Source organism: Balaenoptera borealis, assembly GCF_965194805.1.
Source record: "Balaenoptera borealis genome assembly, chromosome: 1".
NCBI lineage: Eukaryota > Metazoa > Chordata > Mammalia > Artiodactyla > Balaenopteridae > Balaenoptera > Balaenoptera borealis.
In genome coordinates, this window is record NC_138860.1 from 118,552,415 (window position 1) to 118,578,509 (window position 26,095).

The 26,095-nt window shown below is 37.8% G+C and overlaps 1 protein-coding gene across 3 annotated transcripts in view; it reads right to left on the reverse strand.

The window, feature by feature from the left end:
* CLCA2 (chloride channel accessory 2) overlaps positions 1 to 25,704 on the reverse strand; it is a 37,335-nt gene extending 11,631 nt beyond the window's left edge. The window contains exons 1-12 of one of the 3 annotated variants that reach the window (XM_082408154.1): positions 25,364 to 25,702; positions 24,350 to 24,487; positions 21,336 to 21,486; positions 18,557 to 18,665; positions 17,388 to 17,547; positions 14,692 to 14,919; positions 11,067 to 11,297; positions 9,790 to 9,967; positions 8,828 to 8,934; positions 6,618 to 6,842; positions 4,094 to 4,364; positions 796 to 966 (exon numbers count right to left, since the gene is read on the reverse strand). In XM_082408154.1, the coding sequence (XP_082264280.1) occupies positions 796 to 966; positions 4,094 to 4,364; positions 6,618 to 6,842; positions 8,828 to 8,934; positions 9,790 to 9,967; positions 11,067 to 11,297; positions 14,692 to 14,919; positions 17,388 to 17,547; positions 18,557 to 18,665; positions 21,336 to 21,486; positions 24,350 to 24,487; positions 25,364 to 25,549 (2,155 nt within the window). In that variant the 5' untranslated portion in view covers positions 25,550 to 25,702. Of the gene's footprint in view, positions 1 to 795; positions 967 to 4,093; positions 4,365 to 6,617; positions 6,843 to 8,827; positions 8,935 to 9,789; positions 9,968 to 11,066; positions 11,298 to 14,691; positions 14,920 to 17,387; positions 17,548 to 18,556; positions 18,666 to 21,335; positions 21,487 to 24,349; positions 24,488 to 25,363 lie in introns of all 3 variants that reach the window. The other 2 variants (XM_082408156.1, XM_082408155.1) reach the window with 2 other exon arrangements.
* Positions 25,705 to 26,095: the final 391 nt, after the last annotated feature.

Here is a 26,095-nt window from a genome sequence, read left to right on the forward strand (position 1 = left end):
GCTAAAAATATCAGGAGATGCAAATCCACTGTAGCATCTTTTTGTTTTCTACTGAAAAGTACATATAGTACAAAAATATAGAATCATGTTATGGTATGGTCCAAATGATTAGTTATAACTGCTAAAATACATGAAAAGTATTCGTAAAGATTCTGCAGTTTTGCAAATAAGAATGATTCAAACATTTTTTGAGATTATATTTAAAGACTACAGCATATTTCTGTTTGTTATACTTTAACCACTGCTTCCCATCAGGAACTATTATAATAATGGTGTTTAAAAAATATGTGTATCTTCTATGTATTTGGCACTTTTATCTTGAAGGAAGACAGAACATCTTCAGGAAGCCCTCAGTTTCCTGTAATATCCACACTCATATTTTTTCAGGAACCCATTTCCTGTGTGGATTGTTTGGGCTATTTGCTTCCTTCTTTAAACTGCTAACAACTTTTTGCCTCTTCCTCTTTCCTCTGTAGAGGAAGTACAGGAGCTGGAACTAAGAAAACTCAATAAATCTCTTTGCCTGGTAGTAATTCTGATGAAACAGTCACAAGAAAGAAGTCAAAATAATGAGTAAAACGAAGGTAGGAGAAATCTGTGGGAATTACTTACTGCCTTCCTGTTATCTACTATCATGAATCACTGAGGATTAAAGAGATAATCAACAAATTATGCATTGACTTATATAAAAGAGTTTTGACATTCACCTCTCTCTCTAATACATACACACACACACGCATCAGAAATATACACATTAAATGATGTTATTCAAATAACAGTGCTAATGATTCTTACCATTTGTTATGTAACCTGGTACGTACATAGCATGACTTCCTGGAATAGAGTGGGCTAAGGTGCTTATGCTGGGAGAATGATTGACACGCACTTTCAAGCTATATCTACCATTTACAGCAAAGGAGAAAAAATACCTCGAGTAAATTCCATCATTTTTTATAACATCAGCACCTGTTAATATAAAAAAAGCTCAGTGTCAATACTTATCACAGTTGATTATTAATATTTAATTAAATCATTAAAAATAAGATTTATTCCCCTTGTTCTTCTAATTTTAGCATATGCTGTCATACTCATAGCTACTTTTGATATTATCAGGTGACTAAAATTCCAATGGCTCCATAATTTCTCCTTGTGATTCCTTAACCTCCGAAAAATTATTTTCTAAAGGTGAATGAGTTGTACCTGCTTCAGTGCTAATAAAGCATTTAATAATCACCTTTAGCGCTCTCCTTCCTGTCACTGAAAATAATACTAGGTTTTCATAGAAACCAAGCACATTTTAAGCCTATTTATAGTCACACACACCTTTGAGATAAAAGCTACTCTGCTCCCAGTGAATAAATACGTATGTACATATACATACTTTCATGCAATTTCAAGGGGTTTATGAACACCCTGAAGCCCTGATGAAAAAAAAAAAAAACTTTGGTAGTTGATATAATAGTGTGAAATTAATTTCCTCATTAGAGGATACGTGGATTGTTCTAGATTCGAAGGTGCTCACTGACTTGGAGTTTGACAGGCTTTGGTTCTGTCCACTTCAGGAGGATGTGCCTTGCTTCAGGAGGCATTCTTTCTAAAAGCTTGCCCAGTGCTAGACTTCTTTCCTTTTGCATTGGTCCTCAGAGAGTCATTCAGTTCCAAACCAAGCCCATGACTGAATGGCAGCAAGGCCTAGATTCCAGGGCAGCCATGGGAGGTGCAGCTTAGCCCAAGTGCAGATCACATTCACTGTTCAAGTGCAGGTGGCCACACGGGGCAAGCAACTTGTCCTATTCTAGGGTCAATTCACTTCTCACACCTCACACCTAGCCCTGTTCTCTAGCATTGCATCATCACTAAAGTGCTCTAGAATCCTCACTAGAGAGGCAGGTCTGCTCCTTAACATGAGAAAAATAGGAGTATATTTTATTAAAATAAAAAACGCTAAGCACCTTATGATCACAGTAGTTTTAGAAACCTTTTTTATCTACTGGAAAGAAATCAGACCTTGATATTTAGTGGTTTAATGATTAATAAGGTCTATCTTTGTTGAGAAATGATAAAGGAAAATCTCTTCCTGCCACAGTTACCACTGCCACCTCTTTTAATCGTTGAGTCAGAAAGAAATGGGAAAGAACACTGGCTTGGGTGTCAGGGGACTTGTTTTAAGGTCTGGATCTGCCACTTAGTAGCTGTGAAACGATCCCTCTGAGCCTCAGTTTTCTCATCTATAAAATGGGGATAACATTTCACAGGGTGGTTGTGATGATTATTTGATAGTGTGCATGAGAAAGTATAGTTAAAATTATAAAACATTTTACAAGTGTAAATTTTATTATTGTTCATTAATTTTATTAGCAGATAAATACTATTTCCATTATAAACATAAGTATTACACAACTATGTGCATGTGTGTTAAGTACGGGGGAAACATCTAAATTTACACTTTGATGTTTAAACAACCTTTTCATTGTTTCTTTCATCAGGGTATAAATTTTGTCATCAAACAAACGGAATGGTTCCAGGGAATAAATATAAAAGCCTATTGAGGTGCTCTTTCCTAAGACAGCAGGATCTGTTCCCAGGCCAGCCCACAGGCTGGGGCTAGGGAGGAACATTCTGCAAAGTGTATTTTTGGACTATATACAAAAAGTGAAAGGTGTGGCCAGGGATAAGCAATCAGAGTCTGAGAAGTGATGAACTTCTCAGTCTGAGAAGTTTGTTTGGATCCATTCCAGTAGGCAAAATAAGAGGACTTCTCTAGTATCCTCTGAGGTGGACTTGAACTAAAATCCTTTAAATGAACTTTTGTTTCATAAATGTCATACAAGATTGCCATGGCAAGAGACTAATGGGTTGCCAAACATAAGACTCTTTTTTTTTTAACTTTTAATTGGTTTATTATTATAATTGCTTATACTTAATTGGTATATACATTTATTTCTTTAATCTATTTATTATTCTCTACAAACAACGCATTGCCTCATAGCCTACACGTAGGGCAGACCACATTAAAGCACCGCAGAACAAAATTCTGCCTGAAGTTATGGGCTCAGGAGAATCACAGCAAAATAACCTACAGAGATTTTTCACATAAATTGTCTTGTTTTAAACAAACATAAGACTCTTAAAAAATTTTTATCTTTGAAACAACAAAGGGAAGGAATATGATTTTACTGGTAGATCAAACATTGGGGCTGCCAACATAAACGTTGAGGTCTATTGTCATTCTGAGAATTTAGTTTAGGAAAAGAACAGAACAGAAAAGATAAAACAATAAAGGAGTTTGTTTTTAAAAGTTAAAACAAGTCAGAAAGAGTCCAAGTGCCGCTCTTTGCCCAGATTGCTGCTGTGGTGTCTGTGACGTATGATGAGGAAGTTCTGAACTCTCTCTGTGCAGAATGAGCGCAGAATGAAGTAGGGTTTTGTTTTGCTTTACTTTGTTTTCCCAGTGGTGGGGAAATCTCTATCCTGATTCCACTAAGCTTGCTGGCCTGGTCTTCTTGTGACCAAATAACACATGTAAAAGGCCATGGCTCTGCACTCTCATCAACCCAGCTACTTGGCTAAAGAACAGTCTACGGTCATCTCAGTTTCCAATTTTCTCTTTAACAGCCAGGCAAAAGAAGAAGAAATGGATTAACTGTCATTGCATCTCCCTTTTTGGGTTTTCATTTGCTATTTAATTGTCCAATATGATTATTTCAGTGAATAGGAAAGCTGGTGAATCCTAAAGGAAGATGGGCATGCCTGTTCCCAAGTGGCCTTACTGAGTGTGGTCAGTGTCACTGGAGAAGTGGAAGCCAAGACCTAGGTGTTGGGCGACTTCCTTCCTCCATTCTGCTCACACACAGCCACTCTGAGGAGCCTCAAGGAGATTCTCTTTTCCCAAGTTCACATTTGCTTTCCCTGTGCAGATGGAGACCTGTAGCTACTTTGTATGTCAGTGAGTCCATGAGAATTTGAGAATCTCATAAGATTGGGTGAGAAAAATAATTGAATTGGAAGAATTTTAAAGATAAACTTAATATTGATATTGCAGCATCAGAACAGCTCTTGAGAACATGAAAAATTACATGATATTCCTTGTTACCTGCTCCATCATCAAAAAGTTTCAGCGTAACAGGATCTGCAGTCTCTGACTCAATTGTAGCAGTTACAGTGGCATTGAGAATGGGATAAAACCCCTTTCTCACAATTGCATAAATTGTCACAGGATGGGGAAAATGGGTGCTGTCTCTTTCCACAAAGGCTTCCACAGTGGCAGGGAGCACAGCTGAGCGGGAGGCGCCAGAGGTCACTGTCACTTTCAAGGCTTGAGGAGAATGATGGGTATTGTTCAGTGTGTAAGTCCATAGCCCGGGCTGCAAAACAAAGACTTCGTTTGTCAAGTGTGAAGAAAAAAATCAACCCTCATTTTAAAGTGTAAACTTAACCTCGTAGGGTTTTTTGTCCTTGTTTTGTTGATATTGCATTTTCTAAAATACTACAAAAGAATGTCAGGAAGAGTAATGTTGGTTAAGAGATAACTAAATTCAGTATTTACATGGCTTTCACTGTACAACCCACTTTCATTGTTAGGTAACTCTTTCGGGAATTAGACCCTGAATTTATTTTTGGAGAAGGACACATCTTGATTCACATTTTTAGAGGATAACGATGTGTCCAGCTTCAAAGTACTTGGCAAATATTAATCTGAGCCCCTTCACCCTACAGGAGGTTCAATGTTTTTATTCCTTTTATATAATGGAGAAAATTACAGCAAATTAAGTGGACAATTATGATTTATGTGGATAACCTGTAATAAAAGGCAACAGTATCCTTCCTTCCCTCCACTTCCTTCAATACTCCCATGCCCAGACATCTCAAGCAACAAAACCCACATACACTATTAGGGACCAAGAAAAGCAACACTATTTTTAATAGATGAGGATTGCACAATGTCTATGTTGAGTAATTTATAGAAGTATTGCTGAATGCCATTCTCCTTATCTGTCTGGGCTGCCTGCGGGAAACCTGCAAAAGAATGTCTGAAAGAAAAAAGCTTAAACTACAATGTAGCAGAAATGTGTTCTTTTGATAAAATTGTACATAAGTATTCCTTTTCTCCTAATTCCTGCTGCTGCTCCTTCTTAGATCCTGGAAGTAGCAGGAGGAACACAGTCAAGCAGGATGAAGAAGAGAGAAATCAGTGGGTTAAGGTTTGACTCTGGAAAGTTAAGATGCCACACCCTATCCAGTCTTCTTCTTGGGATTCATGTGCTTTACCATTTTCCAGTGAAGTCACAGTTCAAGCATCAAGATTATCTATCTATCTGGGTTTTCTTCTGTTTTGTTTTGTTTTGTTTTGTTTTGTAATCATAACATTAGTAACAGACACGTGGTGGAAACCTCCACATGAAAACTTCTCTGTGGGTGTAAGAAGTGCTTCGATACAGGGCACCTAATCCAGACAAAGAGGTCAGGCAAAAGCAGCAAGAAGTAGGTAAAGTGTTCCTGGTCCTTGTGCACAGGTGTGAAAAGAACATGATGCGTTAGGAGAAAAGTTAAGTAGGGGCAGAGCACAGGGTGTTTGGGAGAAGGGTTAGGAGATAAGTTTGGGGTTGGGGAGTGGGAGGTACAAACTAGGGAGTAAGATAGGCTTAAGGATGTATTGTACAACATGGGGAATGTGGCCAATCTTTTGTAAAAACTATAAACAGAAAGTAAACTTTAAAAATATAAAAATAAAGCTTTTCTAAATTAAAAAATAATTCTTAAAAAGAGCTAAGTTTGGGCAGAAGCCAGAACGTGAAGGGCTTAGTATATATTAATAACCACATGGATTTTATCCTGAGACCATCAAAGAGTTTTGAGTAGGAGACAGGTTTGATCAGATTTGTGCTTCGGAAGGATCACTCTGATAAAGGTGTTTGAAGAGAAGGATGCTAGGTCAGAGGAAGGAAGGCCAAGCAGAGTCTATCAACAGTGATCCGGGGGGCGGGGGAGGGAGGGCCAACAGACCTGAAGAGGGATTGCATTCAGGCAATAAAGCACAGCCTTCCTATGTGCTGTTTCTTCTGTCCAGAATGTTATTCACACCTCTGGCCCCTTAGGCCTCCACATTTCCATTTTGATGTCTTCACTTCCAGGAAGCATTCTCCTTCCCCCACTGCCTGCACATGCCTCCTGTGTGCTCTGAGTGCCCTGTTCTTATTCTTATTATGGCACTTTATTGTAAAGCACCTAGAACAAGACCCTGCACATAGTAGGTGCTCAAAAACATATGTATTGCATGTATTTATATTATAAGTTCTAAGTAGAGGGTTTTTTCTAAGTATTCTATACAGATTTTATAAAGAAGGAAGTAAGCAAAAAGAAATTATTTGTACTACATAAATACTAATTTCCACTGTTGAAGTGAGAAGACTTTGGTGTCCATTATTTAAAGTTTTGAACATACCTTAGTAGTTCCTCTTAAATTTTGAACATTCAAAAAATCCCTCATAAATTTAAAGTAAAATTTTGATATATCAGAATAGGATTTCCTTTACACAATGCATTTAATTCTGTTGATCCATTTGAAAGTCACGTAGTTGACTAAACGTTGTCATTACAAACAAGCTTACAATACCTACCTTAGCAGTTCCTGGAATCCAGAGGCGAGCAGTCCGAAAAGCTAGATTGGTGGTAAAATCATCTGTGTAGTACTTTCTTCCATTAGGATCAAATAATACAATCTCAGGGGGACCACTGGTCTGCCATGTGACTAGAAAGGTAGTGTCATTGCCCACACTGTGATCCACAGTCACAGTGTTTTTCAATTGATGGTGAGGTTTAACATATTCACCTATACTTTCAAGCTGTTCGAGAGAATATACATGTGAAAGTTTCTAGCATATGCATAATCATTCCATTTTTCCTTTATTTTTATGACAAATAAAAATGAATTGGCAAAAATAAAAAACTATTTAACTTGGACATATCCTATATTTACATAAATTATTTTTCATGTAAAAATACTTTGCTTAAGCAAAGTGTTATAAGTACAGTAGATATAAAATATTTTGTTATAGCTAGTACATGTGTCACTTCATTAATCTTTATCAAGAGATTTTAGCTGTTCTCATACTTCTCTCTTATCCAAATCAACATTAGCCTCAGAGTAGCAATTAAAACAAGCTTTTTTTTTGACTTTTTTTGTGAATGTGCTCTAATTAATTTGTGTATAATCTGTCCAGATACCTTTATTTATTTTAATAAGAAATCAGACATTGGGTTTCAGCGGGGTTTGGTACATTTAAAAAAATCATTTAGTCATGATTTAAACTGTGTGCACTTAAATAAGCTGTGTGTGCACTTGTGTGTGTGTGTGTGTAACATGCACAAAGTACATACAGATGCCGGACACTGTGCTAGATGCTTTACATGTATTATCTAACCCAATCCTTATGAAAACCCTCTGAGATAAGTGCTATTGTTACCCACATTTCCCAGATGAAATGACAGGCTTAGGGAAGTAAGCTGTCCAAGGTCACATAGCAAGGAGGTGAAACAGGCATAGAGCCCAGGCTGGCTGACACCAGAACCCCTGCGTTTAATCGCTGTGTATTCACAAAGAATACCAGTCTATAAATAACTTAGAAAAATTATATTTATTAAATAAAGACATTAGCAACACTGTAAAATTGCTCAGACTTGTAAAGAATGTAAAATTCTGTTGGTGGATGACAGCAAAGACATTGCGGATTATTTGTTCAACTCAATTGAACAAGTGTCCGTGGACTGCTGATTACTGTGCCACGTTCCATGCTGGGCTCTGAGCTGTTGAAGGGGATTAGATGTAGTTTCTGCCCACAGTCTAGACGGGCTAATGACATGCAAATAACTGGGGAGAGGTGGCCAAGTCTGGGAACCAATTTGAGTCATATGAATAATGTTTTGCTAAATTTGTTTTAATTTTTTAAACATTTCTTTTTATTTCATATTATTAAAGAGAAAATCAAGGGTAGAAAGATTATTCAGAAGAGCCAATTGTAGTCTAATCTAAAATATACATTATCATTTAAAATTCACCTTTTTCCACTTCTAATGACAGAATTGTGGTTATTGCCTTTACTCTGTACATATAATCTTCATGTTAAATATTTTCTAAGAATAATTTACTGATATCATTGCTCCTATCAAGCCATTAACTTGGCAGGTTCACTTACCATCTGTGAGGAAACAGCATGTGAAATTTTATTCAAAACATTATTCAGTTATATTCAAAATATCTTTAAAGTACTTGGAAAGAAAAAAAAAATTGGCCCTTTGAAAAAAATGGCTTCATTAAAGGAAGATTTTGTGAGAAAATCAAATAAATTGTGGTAGTTGGAGAGATATTTAGGAATTTCTAGCATTGAACGAAATAGTTGATACTTTTTATATGAGGGAGGAGCTTCAAGGAAGTTTTTAAAGAAGCAAAGTAAAATGGATTCTGATTGATGGCAAGTTTGAACTAAAACTAAAGCCACTGATTCTTATTTTAATTCTGGGCCTTACCTCTACCCCATGTCCCACACCCAACCCCATTTTGAGCCACAAGGAAGGAGCAAACTCTGCTATAGTCCTTGAAAAGCTGAAGTAGCAATTACAGAAAATGACTCCGAGGGCTGAGAAGGAGACATCAGGTAAAGATGAAGCCTGGTTCTGGTGATGTCAAGAAGCTCATTAAAAGCCTTCTTTTAATGTAACAAGGACTGTTACATACTCAAATAAGGTTAATGAGACAGCACAATTCATCTATTTTCCTTGCTCCCTCTCCCCTCTCCCCTATCTGTAAATATAATATTGAGGAAATTCTGACCTGAATATGTTGCTGAAAAATGTCTCCGGTTCCAGAGGAAATTCTACTGAAAGCATCAAGCATGCTATTGGAGTTGGATTTATCTGGAACAAAGAACTGTAAACCTCCTGAAATACACAATTGGGATGTTAGCTATTAAAATGTATAAAGTAAAACAAAAGATAAAATGATAGGCCTTTTCTAACAAACTTCCTTTGCTTAAGAGGGTGAGTTTGGGGAAAGCAGGAGCTGTGCTTGACTTGCTTTGCTCGGCAACCTATACGACCACATGGTGAGCACACATCCCAAGGCAGATGGTTTTGTTTGTTCTATTCACGGCTGTAATTGTAGGGTCTAGAGCTCTACCCAGTATGCAATAAAGACTCAATAAATATTTATTGAAAATAAATATTTATTGAAATCAATAAATATTTAATTAAGGTAATTCCTAGACAATATAAGTTAATTGCTGCCCATTTATATTGCTATATATTTACATTTACATTCTGAAAACATTATTTTCAAACATAATTCAATAAAACCTAGCTTTCAGTTTTCAAGTTAGCATATGCATTTTTTATTCAATGTGAGGAATATAAGATAAAATTATTCTGTGCCTCATTTAGAACAAAAAAAGATATGTGTGTAATATTGTATGTCTCCTTATCATAGAAGTTAGTGTATTTAAACATACTTTTAGCTCCATGATTGTACATGCTCAGGCTGGTTTAACAAAGAAGTAATAATAATATTTTCATTAGATGTATATAACTGGCACTTTCTAAGGAAAGTATAAAAAAGTCAGCAAATTTTTGACAGAATTTAGCAATGATTTTTGTGTGTGTTTTTTCTTAAGAAAACTGTTTATAGTTTTTTCAATTAAGCCATGTATTCTGTTGACATAATCTGAGTTTCATGGTGGTTCTTTGAATATTCAAGTTGAAAGGAAATGCTCTAAAATATGTTGCTAGAAATTTACCTACCTGTAAGATGTGATAATTCCTCCAGGTTTTTGACCGCAGGTGAACCCAGGGCAATGGTATGAATAGTTGAACCACTGCTGAGCACAGTGAGGAAGCAGTTGGTGATGTGCTCGTCATCTCCACTGGTCACTAGTATCATCACAGAGCCGAAGGCTTTCCCATTCAGTTTTTCAACCATCTGAACACAGGGTATCATTCATTTGGAAGGAAATGTGATTCAGATTGCCTTATTGAGCAGGAGAATTCACTCTCATTCCAAATTCCCTACCAGGGGGGCATATTCCTCTTCCAGGTCCTTTGTAACTTCCCACACTCTCCATGCCCATCTCCACTCAGTCCTCACCTCACCCCATCACAGCACTTGTCACCCTACATGCCATTGCCTGCTTACTCATGGATAGGGCTTCTTCCTGTTCAAATCACTATGAGATACCTCTAGTTTAGAATAGTGTCTATCATAGAGGATGTGGGAGAACGTTATTAGGTGAGATCCTTGCTTCTGAGATCCAATAAGTGGCCAATAAAAGGACCTAGAGCAGTGGTTCTCAACCTTGGCTATATATTGGAATTGGATGAGAACTTTAAAAATTTTTAATAATGACCAGCTCACACCCAAGATGAATTAAATCAGAATCTCTGGGGGTGAGATCCAGGCATCGGAATTTTTGAATCCCCAGCTGATTTCAACGGGCAGCCAATGTTGAGAAACTCTTGGCTGTAGGCAGTAACAATTGCAATTGTGTTCTGCCTGCTACCAGATGTTTAACACATGGCTGTATCCTCAATGTGGAATCCAAACTTATGCTGATTTAGATGAACTCCGTTATTCTTGAAACATACCTCTGACCTTAACAACTGATATTCATATGCTTGAGGTCTAGTATGACTATAGGCAGGAGGCCAGACATGCTGATTTTGATTGGAAAACCCAAGGGTAACAACGGCCACAGATGGAACAGTCCCAGATGGATAGGACAGTGTTTGTTAGAAATTTTTCTGATGATGCTGAAGTCCCACAGCCTCGATCATTGTATTCATTTATTTACTCATTCCTTCAACAAATTTTTCTTAAGCAACCATTACACGCCCTTTACTAGGCACAGGGGATGCAGTGGTGAGAAAGTCGTGGTCCCTGACCTTAAAGATAATCCATCATTACTTTCCTATACTTGAGACTCATGACCATATTGTAACAGATTGCCCCAAATCAGAAGCAACCTCAGATACAAAGTGAGGGAAAGGAAAGTGATGGTGAGGCTTGGGGTGCTCTACTGTACCTCAAATCCCTTCTTCAGCCCTGAGCAGACGCTGGTTTCTGCTTCAGCTGACACAGTGGCAGGCAGATACGAAACCAGCAGCTTTCGGTCGTCGTCATTGTTAATTTGGTGTAGCTGGGTTCTGATCGTCCCTTTGCTATTAAAACTAGCAATGCCCACAAAGGTATGAATTTCAACAATCTGCATCAAGTAAAATTCTGCTGCTTGTTGCAGTTGAAGGAGTCTGTCAGCCTATGTTGCAGGAAGGAAAAAGAAAAGGTAACAACATTTGGTTGGTAGACAAAAGTATAACTAAGTAACTCAATTAGCAAATATCTCTGCTAATTCTTTAGAGATGTCAGACTGTGATTTTTTGAGTTGTAAAGATTGACACTATGCTAGAATATTGTTTGATTAATTGCAGACTCAAAAATGAATGCTTTTCGGCGTGGGGGGTGTGGTTTGGAACTCTGCCCCTAAGAAGCTGTTCATGATTTACCATTCTGTAAGAACACATACATCCACCATTTCTCTCCTACTCGATTCAAAGATCTGTAGAACCAATAGAGACTTGGTTTGTAATTGCTTCTTTTAAAATTCATCCTGGGTAAGAGGAAACATTGCAAAGATCTTATGGTAGAGAGGAACAGCAGTCAGGCATCTATCCTGGCACTACTCTCTGTTATCATGTTTATCTTAGGCTGGGCATTCCATCTGTAAAGTGAGGGTAATAATAATCTTTCTTACTTGCTAAAATAGAATTACCGTGAGGATCAACTGAGATATGTATATGACAATAGTTACACCTTGAATAAGTATAAAGTAATGTTAGTGACCACGTTTGGGCAGGTGATACTAGTGATGAATTCATTAGGGCCACTTGTTTTGAAGGCTGTGGGAGCAGCAAGCTGAGCTTCAATGACCACCTGTTCAGTGATGATTGTGGTCTCTATCTCCAACCCAGACATCTCCCTTAACATCTGGACCTGCATTTCACACTGCTTAGGAAACACCACCAATTTAACCTCTCACAGATATCTCAAACTCTATACACTTTGAATTCATTGCCTCCCTTCCCAAATATTGTTTCTCTTACAATATTGAGAGGTAAATTGGTAGAGTGGATAAAACAAGGACTTTGAATCCTGCCTTCAACTTTTACTAGTAATGTGACCATAGAGAAATTTCTTCTCTCTTTTAGCTTCAGTTTTCTCATCTGCAAAATGGGTACATAGTAAGTACTTAGTAAATACTAAGTATTGCTAACATCATGGTCATGACCTCTACTCCTAACTAGTGAAGCCAGAAACCTGGAACTCTCTTTTATTACTCCTGTGTTACCAGCCTCCGTATCCTTGAACAGGTCATATCAATACATCTTAAATTTCTCTCAAATTCATACCACCATTCATTTCATCATTCATTTTCATCTTATCTGTCATTTTTCTAGCCCAAGCCAGTGTTAGTTATATCCATACCAACTGATGTACTTCCCCTGAAAAAATTCTACTAATTTTGCCTCTCAGCCACCTGCATACACTATTGTCTTCACTGGAATGCCTCCCCTCACCTCACCCAACTGGCAAATATCTATTTATGCTTCAAGACTCAACTCCAAGTTCATCCTCTCAGTGAAGTCTTCCTCAATCACTCTCCTATAACCCAGATGCTGCCAATGCCTCCACAGCAATTCACACCTCTGTGGAGGCTTGTCACATTGTATTGTGTTTATTCACATGTGTGTGTTGTCTCCCTCATCAGATTGTGAGCATTTCAAAGCAGACTCTATTCTGTCATCTCTGTATCCCCCAAGCCAGCACAGTATAGGCACCTGATAAATGAATGCATGGTCGTGATGGTTCAGTGACACTATTGGCAGGAAAAGGGAGAGAAGTTTTCTTTGCCATGAGCTTGCTACTTTAGGCTTATTTCTCTTCTACTTCTCTCAGGTCTTCTTTCAAGTACAACTATCTTTCCCTTTCACTCCATCTGTTCTTGCTCAACAGAGGCAGATAGTCAATATAAATTACTCTGAGATCATATTTGAAGATCATACCCTAGTCAACTGCAGGTAGGCAAGATTACAAAATTATCTAGATGCTGAATGTATTAGTGGTATTCCTCATATTTTAGAGACAAGCCAAAAAAGGCAAATTGTCCAGGACTACTGATCCAGAGAATACAAGAGGATAAACTCTCCCTTAGGACAAGTACTATAATAAAATAACAGTTGCCACTTATAAACCAAAAACTTCATATTCAGTATCTCATTTTCCCTCTCAACAACACTGTGAAGTAGTTAGTGGTCCCCTGGTAAAAGTTTAAAAACTGGCTTTCTGGTAAAAAGAGAGAGAGGGAGAACCCTAGATTTGTTGCAATTTCTATGGGGTAAATATTCTCACTGTGGCTGATTTAAGCTGTCAACCTGACATCGCTGAGTGCAAAGTTGGAAAGAGATATGTAGGAGCAGACTCATAGAGATGATAGACCAGAAATAACCTCAGGAGCCTAGATCTGGGATCAACAGACATGTTCTATAAAAGATCCGATAGTAAATATTTTAGGCTTGGTGGGACATATATTTTGTCTTTTGCAACTACTCAACTCTGCTATTTTAGTACTGAAGCAGCCATAGATAATATGTAAACAAATGAGCATTGCTCTCTCCCAATAAAATTTTACTTATGGATGCTAAAATTTGAATTTCATATAATTTTCATGTGTCCTGAAATTTTATTATTCTCTTGATTTTTTTCTAAACCCATTCTTAATTTGCAGGCTATGCAAAAGCAGGTAGTTACTGACTCTGGGCATAGATAATAGTAAGAATAGTAGAAAAATAATTAGGAAGTAATGAGTTTTGAGCATTTATTATGCTTATTTCAATATATTTTATTTAATTATAACTCTACATAGTTTATTTTTTAATAATGACTATATTTACAACTGGCTTGCAAATTTCCTGAAAATTTAACAATTGACTCCTGTGAGCCAGTATGAACTGGCTCTGTCACAACAGTGAAATAGGTATTGTTATCTCTGTTTTACAGATGAGAAAACTGAGCTTCAGAGAGGTTGTTTGCTCTTGATTACACAGACAGTAAATGAAGGAGCCAGGACTTAAAGCACATCTGCCTGATTCCAGAGACTAAACCTCTAATTACTGTCTAAGAATTCTGGAGCTTTGGAGAATGGGTTTCTGGAAGGCTGCCAGATTGCCAGATGAGTGAGATGTTTCTCTGTACACAGTGACATAGAAAATACACATATAATGGATATGCACACTCACTGAAAACTCAGTCTATTGCCTGGGCCATGGTTGTTTACCAGTGAGTGGAATGTGGTCAGAAAGGAGCCTTCCGCTACATGTCAGAGTTTTGGAAAGGGTTTTGGTTGGAAAAGGTTGCAATTAGTAGCAATAATGAGGGCTGGGAATTACCTGTGGATTTCATTTATCTGCATTATCTCAATTTCTGGGCCGCATTCTAAATTTGTTTCTCTCATCCCCAAGAAGAGATGATGCCCATGACTATTCCAAACGTTTGGCCTCACCCTTCCCTTCCCTTACCCTCTGAAAAGAAAAAGAATTAAAAACTGATAGAAAAAAGTGATGAATGGTTTACAACTATTTTGGTTCAAATGTTACCTTTGCCATCTTGCTGGACACATCCAGCACTAAACAGACCACTTTGTCCCCAGCCTGTACAAGAGAGAACGTGGGAGGAGGCGGAAGCTCAGTCCCTTTCATGGGAAAACTGTTATTAAAGTCGTCAGAGTCTGTGATTACATCCCACGTACTTCTGAGGCTGCACATTTGGTTCTGCAGGTTTGGAGCCTCTTGGGTGTGGGTACTTGCATTACAGAATTCAACCACCTCGAAAAAGAATAAAATAAAAATACTCAGAAAATAATCAGAAAATAAAAGTACTCCTCTCATACTAGACATACTTCTCATTCTCAAACAACTAAAGGTAAGAGGAAAGGTGAGCTGAAACATGAGAAATCAGAAGTGCTACAGCTATGTCCTTCTTTACTTCAAAAATGCCATTGAATTTATAGATAAACCTTGGCACCCTTTGCTTGAAACTCTGGCACCCATGTGGTAACTGAGGTCAACCTCTATTAAAGTTTATTTGCGCTTAGGTAAGAGAGAGTAGACCGTGTATAAATATCTTAGGCTTTAAAAAAATAAAACAAACTCTCACCTTCCTTAGCATGATAATGTGTTAAAGAAAACACCCCAGGAGATGTTATCTTGATCAGTCTACTCCTTGGAATCATATTTAATAACCACTGCACCTTTATCTATGGATTAACCTATAATAAACATATATTGAGCTAGTTCAAATATTGACCTCTGTAAGACTAGGATAAGGAGAAAAACAAATCTACTTCCTCATCTTTCTCCCCATTTGGAGATATAGCCATAATTCATACAATAATACTAAACCTAGGCAACACCTCTTTTAAAGGCATGATTTGCATTGCAAAGTAATGTGTTATCTACTTCCCAGTGGCTATATTCCTACCAACAGTAGATGCTTCCTGCTAACAGAGCTATGGAAGCTTAGGGTAAAAGAAATCTTACAGATTCTCTAGCCCCAACTCTAATTTCTTAGAAAAGGAAGCTGAAGCTTCAAAAAGTTAATAATTGCATAAGAACATGAGTTTCTTAGTAGGATGGGGTGACATGATAGAACCTGTTTTGTTGTTGTTTGTATGTTTGTTTTTAACTCTTTTCTTTATATTTCATGACTATGGTTAGGAGATGGTAAAAGTTTGCTGACTGGATATTAATGAGTAGGTGTTTCAAATGACCACAAAGATTGTACCTAGCCACAAACAATGTGGATGAAATAACATGGAATTAGCTTGGCTTCAGATATTAAAGCTGTAAATTAAATTAAAACCATAATGAATTGGACAAGAAATATGAAAAAGCACCTTGAAGTTACAGAATGGCTCTTAGCCTTGACTAAAACCAGACTGAAGAAAAAAAATTATCTAAAAAAAGAATGTGTCAATCCAAGGAACATTGGGTTAGTCATAGAAACAGAAAACTTCACAGAGACACTGCCCACAGTGTTCCCAGCTCAATGGAGAGGACGTGACCCACAGATGTGATGAAGTTGGAAAAATGTATCAGGTTATGAAGGCTGATGTGACTAAATCTCTGCATCTCCTAACTCCCTCCTTTCTGATTCCACACTCTCAAAATAGGCCTCTGGGTAGAATTTGGCTGTTCCATGCTGCTTCTGTCAGAGAGAAAATGAACTGGCTAAAGAATGCGAGTGTCAGATCTCCATGACAATTATTTAAAATTTTAAATAATTTTAAAAATGTGTTCTGGATTCCTACACAAGTCTCTTGTCAGTTAGCGTGGAATACTGACAAGACTGAGTTTCTGAACCTGCAAATCTAAGGGTTAGTTGACTTCCCTTGGTAACACCTGACTTTTCTTTTTAAGTTCTAGAATATGCAAAACAAGGGAAAGAGAATTAGGGAATTCCATTAAAATAAGAGTGGTTTGCTACCTTAAATGAAGCAATATAATCATACGTTACATCCCTGTCATTAACCCTGTACACTTTCCTGTGAAAGGATATAGGAGCACTACCATACAAGCAATTTATTTTGAAGACTCCAGGTTTCCCCTTGTTAAATCACCTTCCCTGGAGAGCAAATAATCGCTTTTCTAAAGGAAACAATTTTTACTGATCAGCTTTGACTGTCGAGGGGGGGCGCTGAGTTTTTTTTTTTTAATCTGTAAAGTAAAAACTAGATGAACTCTAAGGTTCCCCAAGCTCTAAAACGTAGTGAATCTTTTTTCTTTTCTTTTTTTTTTTTTTTTTGACTGCGTCGGGTCTTAGTTGTGGCCCGCGGGATCTTTCACTGTGGTGCACAGGCTTCTCTTTCTCTAGTTGTGGCATGCAGGTTTTCTCTCTCTAGTTGTGGTGTACGAGCTCCAGAGCACATGGGCTCTGTAGTTTGCAGCACACGGGCTCTCTAGTTGAGGCACGTGGGCTCAGTAGTTGTGGCACGCAGCCTTCTCACTGCGGTGGCTTCTCTTGTTGCGGAGCACGGACTCTAGGAGCGTGGGCTTCAGTAGTTGTGGTGCACAGGCTTAGTTGCCCCTTGGCATGTGGGATCTTAGTTCCCCTACCAGGGATTGAACCCTCCTCTCCTGCATTGGAAGGTGGATTCTTTACTACTGGACCACCAGGGAAGTCCCAAATGTAGTGAATCTTAATTGTCTTTTTGTTTAAATACTTAAAACATATCAGTCTATCTTGGGAAAAGATGGAATCTTGTAAGAGTTTGTTATTCTAAGGCCATACTTACAGAAGATAAACTTTGCATGAACATTATCGATGCAGTTGCATTTTGGGTGCTATTGTATATAAACATGCATCCTTCTTTGAAAATCTTGCTAATAACACAGTTTTCTTGGGGGCAAGGGCCTCCTTCACACAAGAAAATGCCTGTGATGTCAGATGAACACCTAAAATAGGAAGAGACATTGGGTCTGTTTTAGAAATACTTATGTTTCTTTCTTATTGACTCATAAAATAATTTGTTTCCAGGATCGTAGATTGCTAGATACACAGAAGACATTTTAAAAACTATTAAGAAAGGTCATTAATTTACAAATGCACTCCACTTGATTTTAAAGCATTTGATTTTGATGAGAGCCTCTGTATTGCCAAGGGCTTTACCAGCTAAACAGGGTCAAAGCAAAAGTCACCGAGAAATCAACATGAACTTTTGGAGGCCCGAGGAAGGGCATGAGTGGTGGTATCCTGAATCAGGGCTCCTTTGAGTTCATTGCCATTGGACATCAGAGGAAGAAGAGAATGAACATCTAATGATAATATTTAAAAGGATTCCTTCCTATATAAGCAGTCTCAAATGCTGTCAATGGGATAAAAAACCATCTAAATTTCGAGAGAAGAATCAGTCAATATCTACCAAAATTACAGCTAAAATTACCCTATGACCTGGAATTCTTGGAAGCTATTCAATAGATATACAGATCTGCCTGCATATAATGGAAGTAGCTTATTTATAGCATTATGACTTGTAGTAATAACAAAATATGGTGAACAACTCATTTGTTCAACAATAAGGGACTGGTTGAAAAATTATGGTATATCCATACAATGGAACACTATGCAATTAAAAGAGAAAAGAGTGAGGAAAAATATATATTCATATTTATTTGAATTTTCCTGAAGAAACACAGAAAAAATAAATGAGAAACTAATAAAAATGGTGATCTAGAGGGGATGAAAGGGAACAGGGTGAAGAGAGTGGTAGGAGTATGCTATATAAGAGTATAACTTTTTATATTGTTTTGGCATTTGACCACCTAAATATTTACCAATTTTTTAAAAAATCCAATAAAATTTTAAAACTGACAATTGTCAGTTAAGTTTTGCTGCCATTATAAACTCTATTTTAGAGTAAAAAAAATAAACAGTGAATTTTAAACATGCAAAAAATCCACTAACCTTGTTACTTCAATTTGATTTTGCCCATTTATGTAGAAAGGTTTCTCATTGTTATATTCATCAAACACACCCCAACGGAGATGAGCCCATTCATGAACAAACACTCTGCCTGTGGAAGAGAGAGTTTTTGTTTTAAGTTCCTAAAATTTCAGCAACAGACCTTGCTAATCAGTGAATACGTAACATCACCTGACTATATATACTCATTCCGAAGGGTTGACATGCAATTCTTCCTTCCACTTTCCTCTTCCCCATCCCGTTCCCATCTCCTTCTGCTTTACCCCCATCGTCGTAAAAGAGGCAGTGTGAAAATATGTTTAGTCCTGGAAGTGCAAACCAGTGATTTACCTGTTGCATATCTGTTTGAAATTAGTGAGGAGTCTCACATTCTCTCATTTCCCTAAGGAAGCTGCCTAAGGGTTTCTATTCAGTTTTATACATGCCTATAAGTTCAGGATTCTGGGAAAGGAAAAGAAGCATATGGACTGAATGTTCAATTCAATGGACTGGATGTGTATGTCCCCCCAAAATTCATATGTTGAAATCCTGACCCACAATGTGAAGGTGTTAGGAGGTGAGGCCTTGGGGAGTGATTATTAGATCATGAGGGTGGAGCCTTCATAAATGGCATGAGTGCCCTTATAAAAAGACCCCAGAGAGTTTCCTTCTTTCTGTCATGTGAGGACACAGTGAGAAGATGGCTGTCTATGAACCCGGAAGTGGGCCTTCTCAGACACCAATTCGGCTGCTGCCTCGATTTTGGACTTCCAGTCCCCAGAACTGTGAGAAAGTTCTGTTGTGCATAAGCCTCCCAGTCTACGATATTTTGTTATAGTAACCCAAAGGGACTAAGACACCAAACCAGCAAATAAAGCTTTCCTATTCTTCAGCTTGTGTTATCCAGGCATGCCTGCCACTTTTTTTCCTGTAGATAATTCTCCTGTCTAGAGCAATGATTGAAACCCTGGGGCCAGGGAGGGAAGAAGGAGCAAAAAGGATCATAGAACCTTCTCACCAGCTTGGGTGGTCCTTTCTCTTTCATTTTATTCCTGATTCTCCATGTTTATCTTCAACTCTTAGCTCATGAAAATCCTCATTGTCAGCATCAAATCCTTTATAAGTTTATCTCTACCTCTCTAAATCTTGTATTTTCTTCAATGTTCAGCTAAAAACTGACTTCTCCCCAATAGAAATTTTCCAGATTAACTCTCCTCCCCAAGTACACTTTTCTTCCTGAATTCTTTTAAGATCTGGGAACCCAGGAAATGTTTGCTGAGTTGACTCAGGCTGTGGCATATTATGCAAGTTTTGGACCTTGGAACATAGGAAGGGAGGGGAACAGTCTAAGCTGAAAGTGCTAAGGAAAAGTTTCTGCCTACTTATGGAATTTAGAAGTGCTGGTGAAGTCATATATTTGTGCAGAGATTATCAGCACCTCAGAGTTACCAGGAAAAAAAGCCATTTCTATAAAGTTTTATAAAATGTTTTATAAAGTGTGTTTTATAGAGTGTGTGGCTCCACTTCCTGCTAGTTACTCAGAGGATAATAAAATCTATTTAGATTTAAATGGGGGTAAAAGTGAAAACATCATTTGAAAGGCACTGCTATACGTTAAAATCAAAAACAAAAAATTAAGAATTGGATAGTTAGCCCTTGACCTACTCATTTTTTCTCACCACAGTTTCTTTCTCAGATCTCATCCACTAAATGCCAATGTCCAAACCTATGACGCTGGCTTCACTGTCAAACTCTAGTCATCCTTCTCCGGCCACAGGCTGGGTCTTTCCACCAGCATAGTCCACTTTCCTCACAGTCACTTGCCTAAATCCAGACTTGTGGATTTCCCCTTTAAACTGGTCCCTTCTATTTCTGCCAAAAACCTGGTGTGTTCCTTAATGCTGCCCACACACACACTCCTTGCCTTTCACTCTGAAGCAGTTCTGACCTCTGTTTCATACTTTTTCCCTTCTGGAATATCTCTCATTACTTCGAGTTGTTAGGATTAAATAAGATAACATTTGAAAAGCAAATAGCACAGCACTTGGCACATAGAAAATTCTCTTGTTCTTGTTACTCTCTTTCTTGTCCTTCCCATCTCACTGCCTTCAATCTTACTCAAGTCTCATGGCCTCATACCTGGACTTCTAGTTATTCTCCTGATATCCAGTTTCTCCCTCATTGATCTGAGGGAGTCAGATTATCCACACAGCCAGATTCAGCTTCTGAAAACCCTGCTTGGATGGTTTCACTCCTATGATTATAAACCTTAAGTTGTGACTTGCTCATTTGGGCATTTGAGGCTCTCCATCACCTACCCCGTGTGCATTTCAGCATTTTCTCCCGCTACTCACTGCCCACAGTCTTTCTGCACCATCAGTGGGGTCTACTGTTCCCATCTCTCAAATATGCCCTGGATTCTTCTGCTGCCACGGTTTTATTCATACTCTTCCCACTCTTCTCTCCCTTCTTTCCATTTATCAAAATTATATTCAACCTTAAGGTCCTCTTCTTTGTGAGGCCTTTTCTGACCACCTTTAGCTCAAAATGCTCTCCCTCTTCACTGAATTCTTATAGCATGCCCTGTCTGGGCCACTAATCTGGTGCTTAACCCTTTCTGGCTCACTTTGTCCCTCATCTTTTCATGGGCATGTGGCCTATCTCCTCATCCCAATGGTAAGTCCTTGGCAAGTTTCAGGTTCTCTGAGTCCCTTTTAGCATTAAGCACAGAATACTGTAAATAGTGCTGTCCATTGTCTATTTCTTGATTGGTCAAACTTACCTCGTGATCCATAGCCAGCTGTTAAGTCATCATTTAGTAGAAAGTCAGGTGTGAAATGAATGTATTTTCCCTCTTTTCCACACCCTCTGTATTGCAAGGTGTATGCATCATCTCCACGTGCCCCATACCAGTCAGTCACTATGACATTTGCCTAAATTAAAAGAAATGCCTTGTAATACTCTACATCTCGACTGTAATGTTGGTGACATAAATATCTACATTTGTTAAAACACTTTGGAGTGTACATTTAAGATATGTGTTCATTTTTCTGTATGGATTGTATCCCAATTTAAAAACAGATTAAAAAATTAAATGCCTTTAGATGGAGTTTAAAATGCATTCACAACTAAATATCAACAAAACTATCTGTCACTTTCAAAAGCGTATATATTTTAAAAGCTTATCAAATTTCCATGGAGCTTCATTACTTTCATTTGACCTTCCCATTTTCCAGATTAAAATTTTCTCAAAAGTCAACACTGTAAAATTCTGACATTATAAATCACGATAAAATGTAATTAAAAAGTTTGAAGAAATTTTAAGAGCATTTACACATCATTCAGAGCTGTACTGTAAAATGTTACAGCCTTTTGTGAACAACTTTCTGTGGGTTCTTTCATCAGTGCAAGACAATAGGATATGTTTCTTTTAAGCCTTGTCCTTTTATTCCCATAACCAATCAGATCAGCAAAACAGTTATTCTATTGAAGTTATATTTCATACTGTACCCTGACCATTTCAATTACTATTTATAAAACACAATATTTTAAGTCAGAAGCTAAAGTAGATATCTATTCAAATAACCATCTAGAGAACACAGTTTTATATACAACATTTTTCCTTTTATTTTGAGGAAGAAAGATAATATGTTGTCTCGAGACTTGCCCTTAGAAGTTAAGTATGTTGTTAATTTTTTTTTTAAAGTTGATTATGGAACAATAGATCTAATATGATCTTATAAATATATATATAACGATCACTATATGTACTACGTGTGTACTGGTGTGTGTGTGTGGGGGGGGTGGGTGGGAGTACACACTGCTGAGGAATAGTGGAAGGTAATATTTTCTTTTTATTGTCCATATTTCCACATTGTCCTTTTGCAACAAGCATGAATTATTTTTATAATAATTAGCATTTTTTTTTAGAAAGATAAGAATTCAAGCCAAGGGCTTTGCAAGGCAACACCTGTGAAAAGGGCTACAGACATCATGCCCTTGAATAGTCTTCACTTGGACAAAACCTCATTTCTATGTCTGAAAAGTTGTCCTGAAACAAAAAGGAAAGAGTACACTGCATGGGATAGAATACTCAGGCTGTTTGGGGTTATACACTACCTTACGGACCATAGTAATACAGCTCTTATGTACTTTTTTCCTACCCCTCCCCCCCTCCCCTGCGTCCCACCTACATTAGACTGTAGATTCACAAGGAGGGGAACTATCTTGCTTTTCCTTGTGTCCTCTGCCATGCCTAGCATGGTTCCTGTATGTAATGATCATTTGCTAAGTGTTTGCTTGATTGACATTATGAGGTTAAAAGAATTGGTATCTAGCAGATATATGAACAGCCTTCAGTGACTCCCTTAATCTTTCTGTTCAGTCATTTTTTGCTTTAGTTATTTATTTCTCTCTTCTCCATTAGGATGAGGAGTAGCACCTGGTTTTGGTGTTGGTTATCTCCAAGACTTTTTGTCCCACTAAAGGCCAGATTGATTAATGACAACTATGTAAGGTAGCTAGAGACAGTATAGCTTAGAGCAAAGAGCATAGGTTTTGGAATCAAACAGGCATGAATTCAAATTGCTCGTTAACTTACCAGCTGTTTGACTTGGGATAAAATCCTTACCATATTTGAGCCTCAGTTTCCTAATTTGTGATAACAGCAACGAATTTTAGGTGTCTGAGAATTAAGCAATATATACAGAATGCCTAGCATTTAGTTGAAGTTTAATAAACAATAGCTCTGTTCCCAATTTATCCCTTCGTCTATCGCTCCTATCTCCATGCCCAAGCATCAAATGCTTTCACCTGGTCATAAATCAGATAGTTTTAAGGACCCCTTTAACTTCTTTAGGACACTGGGGTGTCTTCGAGATTGCTATATCATTCAATAACTTCAAAGGAGATCTAAGAATTAAAACAATCTTAGGAAAATTCATACCAAGTGACACAAATAAGGAAAAGGGGAAACTACCACAGTCCCAGCCCTTCTACTTGAGCTGTAATTACAGATCTTGAACCCACTCTATTGCTGAAGCCCTGAGCTATATTCTCAGTGCCTCTGCTCCTGCCCTTTCTGGTAGCTGCTAGGACTCTTGCTCACAGTCATTTCAAACAGTCATTTGCCAAATTTATTTAACATTTATTTATAGCATGCATACCAGTATGTGCCAGACATTATCATGGATGAGTAAGTATAATCTACAGCTTATGAGAGTCCTTTGAAGGTTCTTTTTTGGTTGGAAAAAAAAAGGTAGCCATGCCTCTCTTCCCTGCTTTCTGCCTTGCTTCTTATCAACATGCTCCTCAAACACAGTGTCCTGGACTGGGGCTAATGTGAAATTCTGCTAATGTGCACTCTTGCAGGACAAGAAAGTCATATTTTTATATGCATGGGTGGCTTAGGTTTCTGTCTGTACATGTATGTTTACTGTCTCTGACAGGGTAGGAAATGAGGATAGTCATAACTGAAATTATTCCCTTTACAGCTCATACTCAGTCGAATAAAACTAGTTCTTGGTCCTTAACCAAAAATTTCAGAAAGGACTCTGTAAGTTACATAGTAAAGAGATCTTCTGAGAGGCCGCTTGGGCAATGGCATTTTGCTTATTTTTTACTCCATAATTTTCATTCATTTATTACATTTCCATACATTTTGCACATAACAGTCTTTTCAATAATATTGTTTGTGTATTAATATTAATTTGTTTTTGTCTAAGTTCTCACTTTTAAAGTTTGAACACATTATATTTTTTTCTTGAGTTAAACTCATTTAATGAAATCTTGAATTACCGTTTCATAAGATTCTTGTTTTACTTTGCTGTAATTATTAGCTTTCCATGTGGCAGGTATTAAAATCTTTATATTTCTGAAAAACACTCTTCTCTTGGTAGCATTGAATAGGTAATAAGAAGCTTCAGTTATCATTTCCTGTAACCAAGTAAAAGAAAAGCTTATTTTATCACTTGTAAATTCTTAATATTTTGGTTTTCCGGTTATACTTGAATAAGCAGTAATAAAAATAATGAAGATATTTTGAAGGAGCCCATTTCTTTTAGAGTCAGTATTAGATTTTTGGGAAAACCTAGGAGCAAAATAAATAAACTTCAAACGGTTATCTGGAAGAGATTTTAGGACACTAATTGTGCATCTGGGTTTGCCTATATAATTTTCCAGATTTTGTGAAAGACGTTTAAGCTTTTACCGAACAAATCCTTTTCACATCACACCTTTCCAAGACCACACCTTATGACAATACTGATTTCACTAAAGCAATACCAAAGGGAGACTCAAGTAATGGAGCTATGGGCCTGCCTTACCATATCAAGGTGAAAATAGTCAACTGCTTTACAGAACATTCAGGTGAAAAGAAAGAATGTTGCTCTTTGGCACTCCATTCAAACTCTCTTTCCGTCTGAGAATTCCCATCCTCACGATGGAATCCAACAACATAATTTTAATAGGCACAATCATGCTTATTCATCAGTCAAACATCTGGTCTCTGTTGCCACAATGGATTATTTTTTAAGTTGCTACCCCAAAAACAGCCATGTAGTTAAACACAAAAGCTAAAATTAGTAGTAACCAACAACAACAAATAAAAGAGGGCTACATCAACAGTCTGTGAGCTGAGACTACACAGAATTAGGTGAACGAACTGGCTTGGCTGTTAATTATAATTTTTGTTGCTATTTTTGAGAAACATCGCTTTCCTTACTGCTCAAATACAAACCAGGCAACTCCTTAAAGAAGGCTACAGGTCTGTTCGAATAGGATAATGGTTTTGACTTCATATTTGCCACTTACCTTAATGTTTGGGATGAGGTTCTGATCCTCGGATACCTGAGGATTGATTGCAACAAGTAATCCATTATACCCATTTTCTTGAAGCTGCACTCCGGCTCCCACGAATAGGAGCTCCGGACCTAGGACCACCAGGAGAGTCACAAACTTCAGGCTGCAAACAGGACCTGCACTGTCCCCGTGGGTCATGTTGCAGAAAACCTTCTGGTTTACTCACACTGGTCCTGCTGGGCACATTGTGCCAAGTTGTCAATGGCGGAGCAGGTAGTTTCTTCCTGAACTTGGAAGGGCTTAGAGCTTGTGATGAAGGAGGTGCCTTCTTTGCAAAATCTGGGGTGGATCTATCGGAGACCTGTCTCTACAAGTCTTTTTTCTCTGGGCGATGCCACACTTGCCTGTTCTGTGGCTGAGCTTCCTCCTGAATCACGGTTGGGCAAGAAATCTTCCACCCCTTACTCATTTTATGTCTTCTCAAATGGAAATAAGACAAAAGGAGCTTAAAAGAGGGAAGCCTGGCTGGCTGGGCTGAAAATCAGAGAATCTGGGTTTTTCCATCCACTTTCAGTAGAAGCACAGAAATCTAGAAATCCTTGACAACCTCTTCCATCATTCAGAGCAATTCCTTCCCTACTGCACTCAAGTCATTTTTTATTTGATGTAAGATTCCTTTGTCTGCTTATTTTGAAGATTTGGAAATCCATCCTGCAGCCCTGTCCCTGGGGCCTTGTATCAGGT